Below are 14367 nucleotides of genomic sequence, written 5' to 3'. Positions count from 1 at the left end.
TCCCTCCTTCTTTCATAGCCCAAGCCAGTATTCTGTTAGGAGCATTTGTTAAACTCTGTGCTATCAAGTACCTATTAGCAAGCCAAATAGAAATTGGATTTTCAGTACTTCTGCAGGTCATGCATGAGGGGTTCCTTGTTAAGTATCAGAATACTGATAAAACATTGGCTATAAATTATATTGCTAATGCCTTTTCTGCAGGAAAACAGCCACAAATTAAACAGTCTGTGTGTTTCCCTTCCATGTATTACACTTCATCATCCCCAAAGTAAGGGTGGGCCTTTTTCTTTTCTTTCTTGTTTTAGAAAAGTCCAAGTAATTTCCCATTTTTTAAAGTGCTGAAAAATATCAGGAATGACACCAATATTATTAACCATTTTTAATTCTCCTCCATAACTACAAACGGGCTAAACCCAAATATATTTTAGACACACCCAATCCAAGCTGTAGGATTTGTGCCCAGGCTCCAAACAGTCTGTGGTGTGATGAGATTTTAGTTGCTTTTATAAAACAAACTTTGTATTAATTTTATCCCAAGCCAAAATCAAAGCCAGATGAGCTCTGACCAGCACTTATGGCTGGAAACTAGTAGAATTAATCAGATAGTCTTGTTCTCTGCAGAACTCACACTTGACTAAAACCTGTTTTGCTTTCTACCTGCAAATATTAATATTTTTAAAATATGTTAAGTATTTGTAAAGTATCCTGTAAATAGTACATCTCTGAAGGAAAGCCACCATTATCTGATTTGGATAAAGTAATGCACACGCCTGGATGTCAAAGTTCTCTTTTTCCCAGAGAGGTCCACCTGACTTCTCATAGCAGGTATCCCCATAGTAGGTGTCTTTAAACTGCCCCATTTGCTTGGCAGGAAAGCACAGGATCAGGAAGGATTTCTATGTCCCTGGCAATTTATTTCACTGCTTAGACTGTGAGAAAGAAGGCAAATTTTTTTATCTCATAAATTTTTTTTAGCTCATAATTTTTTAGTGACATTTTACAGTCAGAACTACACCATAGCAGAGACCAAAGACTGCTGCCTAGTGATGTGGTCAGACTGTGATCAGGAAAGCAACTCCCAACCTGTTCATGGCCAGCACACCATGTTTAGTACTCAGTGTTTTCCATGGAACAGTAAGGCCTCAGAGACTGTAAGCTCACAGTGACCGATTTTATGCAGCTTTCTACTGATGATGCATCAATACTGATGATGCTGTACAATCCAGTGCACCACTTAGCATGGGCTTACAGACCACTGGGAACCACCAATCCAGTGTTCAGGTCAGTTCTTAACTGCTTGCTTTTGCCTTCCAGTGCCCTCCTTTGACATGTATCTTACAGGAGAGTACGGTGGGAATGGACTGGCATGGTTTTTGTATGCATAGTCATTACAAGAACATGAAGCAATTGTGGTGCCAGCCTTATCATTACTTATACTCTGCATCTAGGTTAAGAAATGCCAATTATGCTGCAAATAGACTTTTCATTTTATGTAATGATGGTTTTATGTAATGGTAGTTTTATGTGTTAGTTATGAAGTATACATTACAAGTGTTGGGAGCTGGACAGAAACAGAGTGTGATCACTGTCTTAAAGCATAATTGTTACCCAGTGGAAAATACCAGAAAGCTAATTTTACTTATTAAATCTTGCTCATTTTTTTTACATAGGACATTTTGGGTGTGTGTACCATGGGACATTGCTGGATAACGATGGCAGGAAAATTCATTGTGCTGTGAAGTCACTGAACAGTGAGTTGCATGTTTAATAGTGAGACATTATCATAATTCCAAAGGTAACCAGGGTGAACTAATTATTACAGTGAACTGTACTTTCACAAATAAAGATTCTTAGTTGCAGCTGGATCAGATTTATCTCTGAAGCAATTTCAGTATCCTCAGTTTACCACAAGGCATTGGTATATATTTGTACACCAAACAAAATGCCCATATATTTCCTCTAAAAGAAAAGGACACAGGAGAATGAGGGAAAGGCAGTGTCATTTTTTATTCCACTGACTACTGAAGATTTGGTTTTGGGAGTTAAATTGCTAAAGAGTGGGCGAAGCTGCTGGAAAACCAGGAAAATACTATAACATTTATTAAAGGCTTTACTTGAGTGTTGTTATTCAATTCTAAATCATAATAAGAAAAGGACAAACGGAATTAAAATCTCCAACAAAGTGTATTTGGTCACTGTAAGAAAACCAATGTACATAACCTCACTGTAATGCGGATGGTGGGCAGCATGTTTATAGCTTCTCATTATCACTTTGTTGTGCAATGACATGCTGTACAGAAATGAAATGTAGTTTGTTTGGGTTTCTTTTAATTAACTCATTTTATTACTGGATTTCTCAGGGATAACAGACCTGGAAGAAGTAGCTCAGTTTCTGAAAGAAGGAATAATAATGAAAGATTTCACTCATCCCAATGTTCTATCTCTTCTGGGCATCTGTTTGCCCAATGAAGGATCCCCCTTGGTTGTTCTTCCATACATGAAACATGGAGATCTTCGAAACTTCATTAGGAATGAGACTCATGTAAGTACATGGTGAGGTCTACCAAATGGTAATGCGAGCCTAGCCATGCCCTACTCCAGCACCACAGGTTATAAGCTCTGATAATTACATTATGTCCATAACTTGCTGCTTTTACTACACCTTAACCTTTGGCACTTGCTTAGGTTGGCACCAAGCCTGACCACGGCGCTGCCACTCCTTCCCTTCCCCCTCAAATTCCTCTCTAGAATGTTTCCCAGAAATTATCAGCAATAACTATTTCTCATTTCCCATCCATAAGCCCCTTTATAAACAAATGTGTTTATGAAATCTAAGTCAAGGGGCCCAACCATCTGCTGGTTTAAACTGGCGTATCTCTGTTGACTTCAGCCCAGCTGTGCCAGTCATCACCATCTGCTCTTCCAGCTCCTAGGTGAGGGATCTCCATGTCCAGCTAGTGTCACAGTCCTGCTATTATCAATAGTTTTTCTTTTTATCTTAAAGAAAACCGACAATTGTTGCACAAACTACAAATACTGTATTGTCAGAGGTTTTCCCTGCTTCTCTTGAAGGACTGCAGATTTCCCAGATGTGCCTCAATGCTTTCTCTCAAGTATGAGACCACAGGTCATGCCTCAGATAGTGTAAGCCCACTTTATGCTGTAGTATTTTACTCATTTCACAGTGCTAGGACAATAAAAAGCACTCTACAAGCACCAGGGCCCTTTTCAGCCAAAAGTGCCATGATCCTTTCTTAAATACATATAATAATGACCACACTTGAACCAGACTGTTACAGAGAATAAAATTATATGGAGCAATGCCAACAACACAAAAGTCTGTGGGACCTTACTGTTAACAAAACAATTCATGCTGCTGTATACAAGAATTAGAGGTTTATGTTTATACTTCTTTTGATATTTAACGTTTTTAGTAATGTCTCTTACAGACCAGCAGAAAGAATTACCAAACTTAGTGGAAAATCTTCCTCTGGTAGCTGCTAAGGTCTCATTTAACTTTTCCATGGTATTATATGGATGACAGCTTGCACTTATTTTACACCAAATAGGACTCTCTCCTTTCTTGATCATTTCAGGTTGATGAGTGCCGTGTTCATAGTTAGCACCTTCTACTGAGTTACACGCTATTACTACAAGTTCACAAATGTGAGTTTTGTGTATCAGCTGTGACGCTGAGGTTTCAGCATACTGTTCCACTTCCTAGCTCAGGTCATGCTGCTTATGCTACAAACTCCACCCTTTGGGAGCCTGTCAGGCTCTTTGGTTTCTTAAATTTGTTTCCTCACTGGAGGTGAGAATTTGACCTAAATTTACACATTTTCCTACAAGCACCAACCTGTCTTGATCATTCTGGTGGCAAGATAGGTGTGTCAAAACCTGAGAGTCACAGCAAAAAACAGTCTGCTCCTTGGGTTTCTGCATTCATTATATCACAAATGTTTGTGTTTTACAGAACCCAACAGTAAAAGATTTAATTGGATTTGGCCTTCAGGTCGCAAAAGGGATGAAATACCTTGCAAGCAAAAAGTTTGTCCATAGAGATTTGGCAGCAAGAAACTGTATGTAAGTATAAACATCCAGTTCCAGCCACATTATCACACTCTTCTGTGTAAGACAGTGAGATGAAATATATAAAAGTTTTCAGGATTCTGCTTTTTTGGTCAAAACAGGGTGGTTTTTTTATTTTTCTGTAATTACAGTGACGTTTGTCTTGCATACTGATGCTTGCTCAGGGCTCGCTTCTTACGCATAAGCTTTTTTCGAGTGTGGGAAATAAGAAAAGCTGAGGTAAAAGTGTAGCCTCTCAAAATCATTGGTGAGAGAGTTTAAAAGGCATCTCCTAAGGGAAGTTAAACTGTGGTTGTCTCAACTTGCTGTGCTTCCACCCAGCCTCTTCAGAAGCAGCACGTCTCTGCTGCCACACCTAGAAGGAGGGAGAGGAACACAGGAACTTTGTGAGAAAACCAGGAACACAAAGAAAACACCAGTGAGACCTCTTGACAGCAGTCGTTCATAAGTATGGGCCTCCTTCAGCTCAACTACACACACAAATTAACATTAAAAAATCAGAGTGTGCAAAGAATCTTACTAGTGTCTGGGTAGCCAGACAGTTCAGTTCACACACAGACTAAGTGATACAGGAGGCACTGATACTATTATGCTAATTCATACCTATGCTGTGAATTAATGAGGTACAGGATTAAACATTAGTTTATTTTTAGCCCATCATAATCTGGAACTCTATCTGCAGAAAGGTTATTTACCTGTGACATCAGATTTCATACTCTTTTTTCAAAGGGTGCACACTCGTGCAGCTGAACAGCCTCTGAAAAAGAATGTTTTCTTACAGCTGCTGGTTTTTTAAGGGAGGAAAAAAGCCACAAGGAACATGATTTTCAGGTTCCCTAAGAAGAAAGGAATTGGGTTACTGGATAAAAAAGTCCTGGTTCATCTGATCAAAGTCCAAAGAGTGGCAACAGGACATTCCCTCTGGCCTACTGTCTCTTCCTTGGGTGAGGAGGGAACAGCTGTCATGATGTTTCACATGGCCAACTGAATGGCTGCTTTTGTACTTGTGAATGTGTCAGCACTTCAGAGCCTGGAGAGCTGCTGCCATGTGAGCAGAAGATGCGGGGCTGAAGACCCACATTGCCCAGTGGCCACAGTACTGATACCCATCAGAAAGGAAGCCAGGATGCAAACGCAATCCCTGTGGACTCATGACTATTCACTATCTTGGAAGAGGTGCAGGAAGCTGCTGTGGCATTTACTGTCCCCTGTTGACCCATCAAAGTTCCCTCGTACTCCCTTCATTGGTACTGGTTTGGTTATTATGACAGTAAATACAGGAGATGGTTGTGTGCCATTCAGAGGGACTTCAGCAGATCAGAGTTGTCCAGGCAGAAACCTCATAAGTTCAAGAAATGCCATGTAGAGGCTGAGAGAGACAGGATTGTTTAGCCTGGAGAAGGCTCAGGGTGATCTTACCCATGTGTATAAATACATGCTTTAAGCAAGGGAGATGGTGGTGAACAAGATGATCTTCAGAGGTCCCTTCCAACATCACCCTGTGAATGTGTGATTCTGTATAAAAGCCCCAGTCCGGGTGTATGCTGTGGCTAGATCTTCAACTATAATGAAGGATAGGCCTGAGCATGCCAAGACCCATGCTATGACTGTTTTCTGACAATGATAACACCAGGACAGACACCAAGTTTAGGAGGAGCAAAGCTACGGAGATCTTCTGGTATGGCTGAGCTGTAACCCCAGCAGAACTTTCCTTATGCACCATTCTTTCCCAGTACAGACACCAAACACATCCTTAGTTACAGAACTACATTATCATATATGGGCAGTCATGGAGATAACGATGGGTCCTTCCTTATCAAAACTGAGAGTAAATAGGATGGGTGGTGCCTTGTCTTGGAGATAAAGATAAGACGTTTCTAAGGATACAGAAGATAAAAACAGCAGAGGAAGAAATGATGTAGACTCAATCAGGATGTATAGGCTATTAGCAAAAAAAAAATTTATACAAAGTAATTGTCTTAAAAGAATTGTAATTCAAATTATATTATCAAAGCAATATCCGTAATTTCCTGAGTTCATTCACTATGTTAAATGGGTGTCAAATATACTTCACTGCACTTTTTGTTTCAGTTACATTAGTTAATAGATCCAAAGTCACTGTCTCAAAAATGCAAGTCATTATAATCCACCATCACTGTAAATCTTGCCTGCTCAGTTGCAGATAATACTTTTTGTCATTTCTCTAGGTTGGATGAAAAATTCACTGTCAAGGTTGCTGATTTTGGTCTTGCTCGAGATGTCTATGATAAAGAATACTACAGCGTACACAATAAAACAGGTGCTAAACTGCCAGTGAAATGGATGGCTTTAGAAAGTTTACAAACTCAGAAGTTCACAACAAAGTCAGATGTGGTAAAGTACAAACATATTTGTATCACCTATTAATTTCTCTTACATGGCCTGAGGCACCTCTCTAGTATTTAATGAATGGACTAACTCCAAACCAAAATGTATATATGAATATAACTTTAGTTCACATAAGAAACTTTTTCCACATCCCAAAAGGGTATTTGCACCAATCACAAAGCAACAAGTTGTTGACCTGATTATCTGTTACAGCTCAGGAAAGAACCAAGAGTTTAATTCCACTCCAGGGGAAATTAAGGGCATTCCAAGAAGCCAAGTTGGAGCTGAACCCTGCTATAGGAGGGGCTCTGGAAAGCTTGACAGAACAGGTTAACTTTGAGATTCGTGAAATTTAATAGTTCTCAAAAAGACTTTATTTACTTTATAAATACTTACTGACTGCCTACAGCAATCTCAAGTATTACCTGGCTATTTATGAAGAAAAAATTATAAGATGAAGTCATTAGTTGGCTGGATCACTCTGTATTTCAGCCCTCCTTTCAATCCAGGTCCAAATTAGCCTGTGATGCATAGAATTTTCACCACGTATATTCTCTTCAGTATGTATTTACACAGGGTTAGTCAGATCATCAGCTCATGTAAATTGGCAGAGCTCCATTAACCTCAAATGAGGTCTGCCAATTTATACCAGCTAAGTAGCTGGCCTATAGGCTTTTATTTTCTTTCATTTACTTAGCTGAGTTTCTCTGGCTCTACTTTAAGTGGCTCCTCAAGTCCCCACAGCATTTATTAGCCCACTTAAAAGAAAAGCTGAATGCAGTAAAATAACTTTTCAAAGGGAAAATCCATGCATTTGAATGTTTAAATCTGTCAAACCATCTTCTGAAAGTGGAATGTAAAGCCCTCCAACCCTATAACTTACTATTTTTTCCTTTGTTTTCTTAGTGGTCCTTTGGTGTGTTGTTATGGGAACTTATGACACGAGGGGCACCACCTTATCCTGATGTAAATTCTTTTGATATAACTGTTTACTTACTACAAGGAAGAAGGCTGCTGCAACCTGAATACTGCCCCGACCCACTGTAAGTGAACAGCTTGCAAAGCTGAGTCTGACGTCGCAGTAAGCGAGACTGTGGGAGGAAAAAGGGTTTTCTCCTTTTTACATGATTCCATAATTAAACATTTCTTTTATTTGAATGGCAGGTATGAAGTCATGCTGAAGTGCTGGCATCCCAAACCTGAGATGCGTCCAGCATTTTCTGAACTTGTTTCAAAAATATCAACAATCTTCTCCACTTTTATTGGGGAACACTACGTTCATGTCAATGCTACTTATGTCAACGTGAAGTGCGTTGCGCCCTATCCTTCTCTTCTGTCATCGCAAGACAACACAGATATGGATGTTGACACATGACGGGTAGGTCTGAAATAGAGGAAAATCCCTTCTTAGTTATATGAACAAAAAGCAAAACATTTTGTCCACTTGTTTTTACTGCCCAGTCTTTGTGAGAACACTGTTGCACATGTTTATGTTGTTGCCCAAGTTGCACTAGTACAAGAACGTGATATCAGATTGTTTAAGGCCATGGGATTCTATAAACCATCACAGTAGTTTCCAAGTATTTGGACAACTGCATCGATTTACCAAATGGAAGAGTTGTGTGCTACTATCCAGAGTTAGTTCCCACTGGCTCTCATTAATGTGTGCTCAGACTCAAGAACAAAGATTATCATTAATGCCACGAAGGAGAAAGTAAAAATACCAATCAGTGCGGGTGGAAGGATTGTTACTGTGCATGTACTTTAGGATAATGAGCAGTGCAGAAATGGTTTTCACACAAAAGGCTAAGACAAACAATGAGAGTTGCAAGAGTTTAAAATGTGTTTTCCTTCTGCACAGTCCAAACTTTGGATTTTTGCACTACATCCACAAGGTTTCTTAGAACACAGGCAACCAGGAGAGCCAATCTCATGGTTAATGTCCAACAGAAATCAACATCAGAAAATGGTGTGCAGTAAAATAAGTATGCCAGCCTTGCCAGTCCTCTGCAGTAGTTAGACGGTACATAAAATGAAGGGAAAATCATCTAGCTTCCAGTGTCAACTTCATTCCAGCATTCAGCCACTGTTTTGAATCAAAAAGCCTATATCGACAGATCTGTCACTGAAAAATGCAAAGCCTGCATTCTTTGCAATACAGAATTATCTACTCTCTGAGAATAAAAACTTGAAGCCATCCATATTCAGTGCCAGGCTAATCCCTGGGACGCAGTACTACAGGCTGCACTACTCTAGCGAGGAAGAGGAGACAGGCAGGCTGGCAACCTTACGGAACTGCTGTTGGGTGAGTCAGATGGCAGCAGCTGAAGCTCTGCCACCTACCCTTGGGTGGAGCTGCTGCCAGCGGTGAGTAAAGAGTGGAGGCGTTGCAGCCAGCCCTGACTTAGAAAACACTGCCATAGCAGGAATGCTGATAACTTCTTTGTGCCAGCCCAAATGAGCTGAGAATACTGACCAAAAGGTGAAACAGAGCCCCCCCAGCCTCTCCTTGGATCACACAACCCAGCAAATTAGGATACCTGGGTGCATTTCTAAATTATGACCAGAGAAAGGACTTTGATAAGAGATAGTAAATAAAACTTTCATCCATTAGGGAAGAGGGCAAGCATCACATGTCATTTCTGTTCCTGTGGAATTCTGTGCATACTACTGTATAGTTTGTTGAGTATAGGATAGAACTGGGCTTGTTGGTGTAAACACATAAAGTATTCTATTTTTATATTAAAAAAAAAAGTTTATTTTTAATGACATTTACAAAGTTTGGTTAGGCCACAAAATACTGCACTGTGAACATTTCAGAAGATGTATGTCAATATACATGATTCATAAATTGTAGCAACCTTAAGAAAATATTACTGTGTAAATATTAAAAAGGAAAAGAACTGACTGCAAACACACTCCACCCTAAGTATAATGTCTCTGTTGCTGTGAGCCAACTGTGTTAAGCTCTTCAGAAAGAGGTAGTGCAGATACAGAAGTGATATAAGGGAGATACATTGTTCGCGGGAGACAGTGTTACAACTGAAGGATTTATAATGAGGGCAGAGTGTGTAGGCAAACTATGAGCAGATAATATTGTATTGTGTTTCATCATGACTTTCGTTTCAGAAACGAACTTTCGTATCTGCTGAGAGCAATACTAATTGTAGGCTGCTCAAGGACAAAAGGCTTTGCTGCAGGCAAAAAAAATCATCTCTATGGTTGTTAAAACAGCTAAGGAAGTTTATGATACATAGATTTGGGGAAAATACTCCAAACTTGTACATACATGCTTGAGGAACGATGCAATGTGAAATAGAGGACATTTTTACTATTTATAAAGTTAATGTTGTGTCTGGGACACCTGTAAGAATATGTGATTCTGGTAAAGATTTGATGTTAGTAAGTTCATATATCTGCAAAGAGCTGAATGGTACTTATGTTTATAGTTGTTGTTATGACCTAATAAACATGTTATTAAAATTGGAATACTTTATGCTTCGAGTGCTGTAATTACTGCTAACATTTGTCTGCTAAGCTGATAAAAGTCCATATGCTTTTTCTGACTGACATGAGAAGAACGACCTGTAGAACTGTGCATGAGAGAGAAAACAACTCAGAAACATAATATAAAGAGCATACCAATAAATCCAACACATGGTTCATCACCCTCCTACCCATTAACAGATAAGAGGAGGGTGCAGAATATTTGTTGTGAACAGCTATGGCATAGTCTGAATAGAAAGTCTCTTGCTTAACCACGAGCTGCACCCATGCAAAGCCTTAAAATTCTTCATCTTCAAAACTCATCCTAGAGTTGGGGGATGACATCTGGAGCTCAAAATTAAGGCATTGTAAAGAGTACCTGCTTGGCCCACCAAGGATGCTAGCACTTGCTAGCACTTGCTAACTAAATTGTTAGCATCTGAGTCCGTAACCAGTAATCATCCATAGGAAACTTCAAGCACCTGAACCTAATACCCCTCATAGTCATCTGTAAAGTGTTTCATCTCTGCAAGATGCTTTGTTCCTGTGGCACCTGAAGAGAGAAGGCATGGCAGCCCCCAGGGGTCTTGTTTCTTCCAAGGAACAGGAACCAGCCCTGCTCTTCTGCCACACATTTCCTCCCAGCTGCATTAGATGCCTCCCACTGAATCCACAAGTTCACTTCCCTGAAGTGTATTTTGAGTGGATACCCCACAAACACTACAACACACTCTCTCATGTCACTCTTAAACAGACAATGCTACAAGCGCATCCCTCCAGCAGCTTACCTCAGGGGTACATTTTATAATTGACTCACTCAGAAATATTTTAACACAGTCTCAACTGCCTAAAACCAGCATTTATATGACCTTGTAATTTAAATACCAAGCAAACTGATATCAAACCACATTTTCTCCAGACACATTTGCTTCTTAAAATGTATATGCTAAGTTTCAACTCAGTGTACTTCAGGGGGAAAAGGCATTGAAAATAGCAGCTAAGGGTGCAAACATTCTTTTGTTGTATCACAAGCCCAAGCCAGCTAAAAAGTCTGAGGTTTTTATTCTCATTACTTACATCCAATTTATTTTCTGATTACATTTTTAGGATTTTGCTGAAAGTCAGTAAAAAAGCTCCAAGGTTTTATCACAGTTCTCTGTTAATACCAGGGTCTTCAGTCTAAAACAGCAAATGATGGTCTGAATTGAAATACCAGATTTGTAACACATTCCTCTGATTACTCCTCATGATTTCCAAGGGATGCTATCTATTGCATTTTTGAAAGGGTCAACAGAATCACAAGCTTCCCATGCCCAGTTTTTCATCCTAGAAGCTTTGTTTATACCAGGTACACGCTGCAGCAGATCTTCAGCTGACTTCCATTGGCAGCCTTCTCCTCACATGAATATTAACAGGGAACATGGCCCATGCTCAAAACATTGCATAACAGATACCCTACACAAAAGCCAAGAGGTTAAATAGGGCAGGATATTCTCACCCCACAGAAACTTTCCTGTTGATTTGACACGAACTTTTTAGTGCATCATTATCCATTTTGAATAATTTGCATATACTAAGGAAGATTTTTAATACACCCAATATTATTAAATTTTTCTAAAATCAAGGGAAATGGTACACACTACCATTGGGTTGCTAAGGCTTTGCATATTGCAATTTTCTGTCTCTGGTGTCAGATTCAATTATGAAGAATGGACCTACAGGCGCTACGTGAATAGATGAAAGGTACTTGCAATTCCTGTTACAGTGGCAGAAGCAGTACAAGTGAGCAACTGCAAAACGGCATCAAAACAATTTTAAACCTAAACATAAAACTCTCCCTTCAGAAATTTCATTTCTGCAATCCAGCCATAGATAGCAGTGTATCACAGGAGGTCATAGCCGACAAATGAAATACAAATGCTAATGGATTTTTTACTTGCTAAACAAAACATCTACTGAGAAATTCCAATTTCCATTATTTTTAACAAACAGGTCATGAACTGAGTATTCCGAGCATCGAAGAAAGACACAGGAAATCTAAGGATTTTGCCAGACCAATTACTAAAAACATTTACAAGAAATTGTGATCTCACAGGCAGCAGGGAGGGTTCAGAGCAACCGACTACACCAGCCCAGAGGAGATCAGTCTCTCACCCTGGAACTGGAACTGACATTAAACCTGAGCTTGCCTGTTGAAATCCCAATCCACCTGCTAACGCTCTAGGTGTGATCATTTCCAGTGAGGATGCCAAAAGACTTTTTCTGATTGCAGTCAAGCTCTTGTGGCCACTCCACGACCTCCTGGGGGACAGAGAGAAAAGGTTTCTGTTTTGTAAGGAATACTGCTTTCCTGGCTGCTGTTTTATTAACTTTGGTGCTTTCCTTCCCAGAGCCAGCAGCCTCCTCGCAATATACCATGCCCGGGGAAAGACCCTCAGCTGAGGGTAAATCCCTGCCAAAGTCAGTCCTTGGAGAACCTCCTGGCTAAAAAGCAATCAGGTGCAGTCTAGCTGAATCACGCTTAACCAGGAGACTCTGCCATGCAGACCCTGCTGGACTTCTGTTTTTTCAGTTGTTAGCTTATCTGGGGTTACAGGGAAGAGGAGATTTCTCACTGTCACCTCAGCTCTTCCTTCCCAGCTCTGGAGTTGACACAGAAAAGCCTCTAGCAGCACACTGACCCTCTGGTCTGCATCCTTATGAGGCTCCTGAGGTCAAAGGAGCACAGCTGTGGTTAGGGATTCAAGTGAATATAGCCAGAAACTGTAAATCAGGCTTGATAAGATTTTGTTTGCACAATCCAAGGTAAGACACCAAAGAAGAGTGATTTATTTAATCTGGTTTCCATGCGCCATTCTCTTTCAGTAGTAAGTACTTTGCACAGCCTAGTGCCACTAGGAGGTTCATTAGTATCTGATGAACGTCTTCTCACATACATCACGACAATTCAGCATGGAATTTATCCTTGCTCCAGCCTCTGAGGCCCTGTGCATTTCTACAAACACTACATATTAACACTTTCCAGAGTTCTAATTGCCAAGCGTATGTTGATCCCGTCTCTGGTACAAATGACAGCTGAATATCCTCCTTTAGGATGTGAAAAGTGTTATTGCCAAAAACTCTAGGGTGCATGACCAAACATGGACACCTCAGCTGCTGTGAGGTTGGAGCTCACTGGGGCAGTTGGCATGCTTTGCAAGCGCGACAAAACTGAACACCAACGCTAAAAATACAGATTGAGCTTTAATTAGGAAGGCAAAAAGGCCTTCAGACAACAGTGGTACATTCCCTATCTTTTGTGCAGCTCAGAAAAAAGTAAAGGCAGTTTAAGAGAGGCAGCAGCCTGCTGAGGTCATGGTGCAGGATTCATGCAAACACATGCAATGATGTGACAACACACATACCCTGCTCAGCAAGTGGGACGTAGCAAGGAGTGAGTCACAGCCAACTCCAATTATATGCTAACGGTTTTCTCAGAATAGCTCTTTCTTAGAAGAGGTTACAGCTACAGGAAGAACAACCATCTTCAGAAGTCAAAAAGCCTCTCACTGTGTAAATGTTGCATTCTGTAGAGAAATGTAATTATCTGCATATCTTCTTCATTCATTGGCAGTTACTGGAAGCGTATCTATTGAAGTTAGCTTGTCTGTAAAGTTACTGGTCATGACTGTGGCCTATACCTGCCACCTGGTCACAAGAGCCAGAACAGCAGTCAAAGTATTTTCCTCAGAGGTCAACAGTTCAATAGCAGTCAATGCTCCAGCTTTGCTCATGTCCTCTGTACGCCTCCAAGTACCAGATTGTTGCAGCTATCGGCAGAACTTTTGAACAGCAGCTCTGAATCACGTGGGAAGGGGGTAGAAGTTTGTCAGGTCCACAGTCCCCATGAGAGTGGAATCATGTCACTGAAGTGATAAAAACAAACTCACCTCATTGACACGTGTAACCTGGGCTGCTATAGAAAGAGCAGGTAAATAAAGGGCACCTAGGTCAGGACTATTTCTCTTTTGTTTTCTGAATATTAAATTTACTTGAAAATGTCCTGGAAAAATACTTGTACATCCGCAACTACAGCAATAAAATGTATTTGCTACATGTCTTGATATGAACTTATAGCAGCAGGATTTTCTTAACACCACCACATAAATACAAAGTAAGTTATTTTAAAATATGTTTAAGGCTATGTTATATGTCTAGGAGAGTGAATCAGCCAGCTTATTTGGAATTCTATTAGGCATTCTGAGCATCTTGAAATGGGTTTTGTTTCTTCTCAAAACTGAGTTGGTAGGGGGTAGGCCCAGGGAAAACTATTTTGGGTCATTTGGCATAAACTACAGTTCTCAGCAATACTTGAGGGTTCTTCCATCCACCAGAACTGATTTACCAAATACTTTTCCCTTTTTCTTGTCTCTACTGTCTTCACTC

The 14367-nt window shown here is 40.2% G+C and overlaps 1 protein-coding gene across 7 annotated transcripts in view; it reads left to right on the top strand.

Annotated features, from left to right (window-relative positions):
• The window catches only part of MET (MET proto-oncogene, receptor tyrosine kinase), a 95842-nt gene extending 81682 nt beyond the window's left edge, over window positions 1-14160 (top strand). For 5 of the 7 annotated variants that reach the window (XM_061373032.1, XM_061373030.1, XM_061373034.1 and 2 more), the window contains 6 exons: window positions 1671-1751; window positions 2361-2542; window positions 3974-4083; window positions 6297-6462; window positions 7363-7499; window positions 7621-9940. In XM_061373032.1, coding sequence (XP_061229016.1) covers window positions 1671-1751; window positions 2361-2542; window positions 3974-4083; window positions 6297-6462; window positions 7363-7499; window positions 7621-7831 — 887 coding nt within the window. In that variant the 3' untranslated portion in view covers window positions 7832-9940. Of the gene's footprint in view, window positions 1-1670; window positions 1796-2360; window positions 2543-3973; window positions 4084-6296; window positions 6463-7362; window positions 7500-7620; window positions 9941-11934 lie in introns of those variants that run through there. The other 2 variants (XM_061373031.1, XM_061373035.1) reach the window with 2 other exon arrangements.
• Window positions 14161-14367: the final 207 nt, after the last annotated feature.

The sequence above is a fragment of the Neopsephotus bourkii genome, unplaced genomic scaffold, assembly GCF_033783945.1.
Source record: "Neopsephotus bourkii isolate Nb327-2 ecotype Australia unplaced genomic scaffold, CSIRO-AGI_Nbou_v1 NB_1624, whole genome shotgun sequence".
Taxonomy (NCBI): domain Eukaryota; kingdom Metazoa; phylum Chordata; class Aves; order Psittaciformes; family Psittacidae; genus Neopsephotus; species Neopsephotus bourkii.
This window is presented reverse-complemented; position numbering and strand designations above follow the sequence as displayed.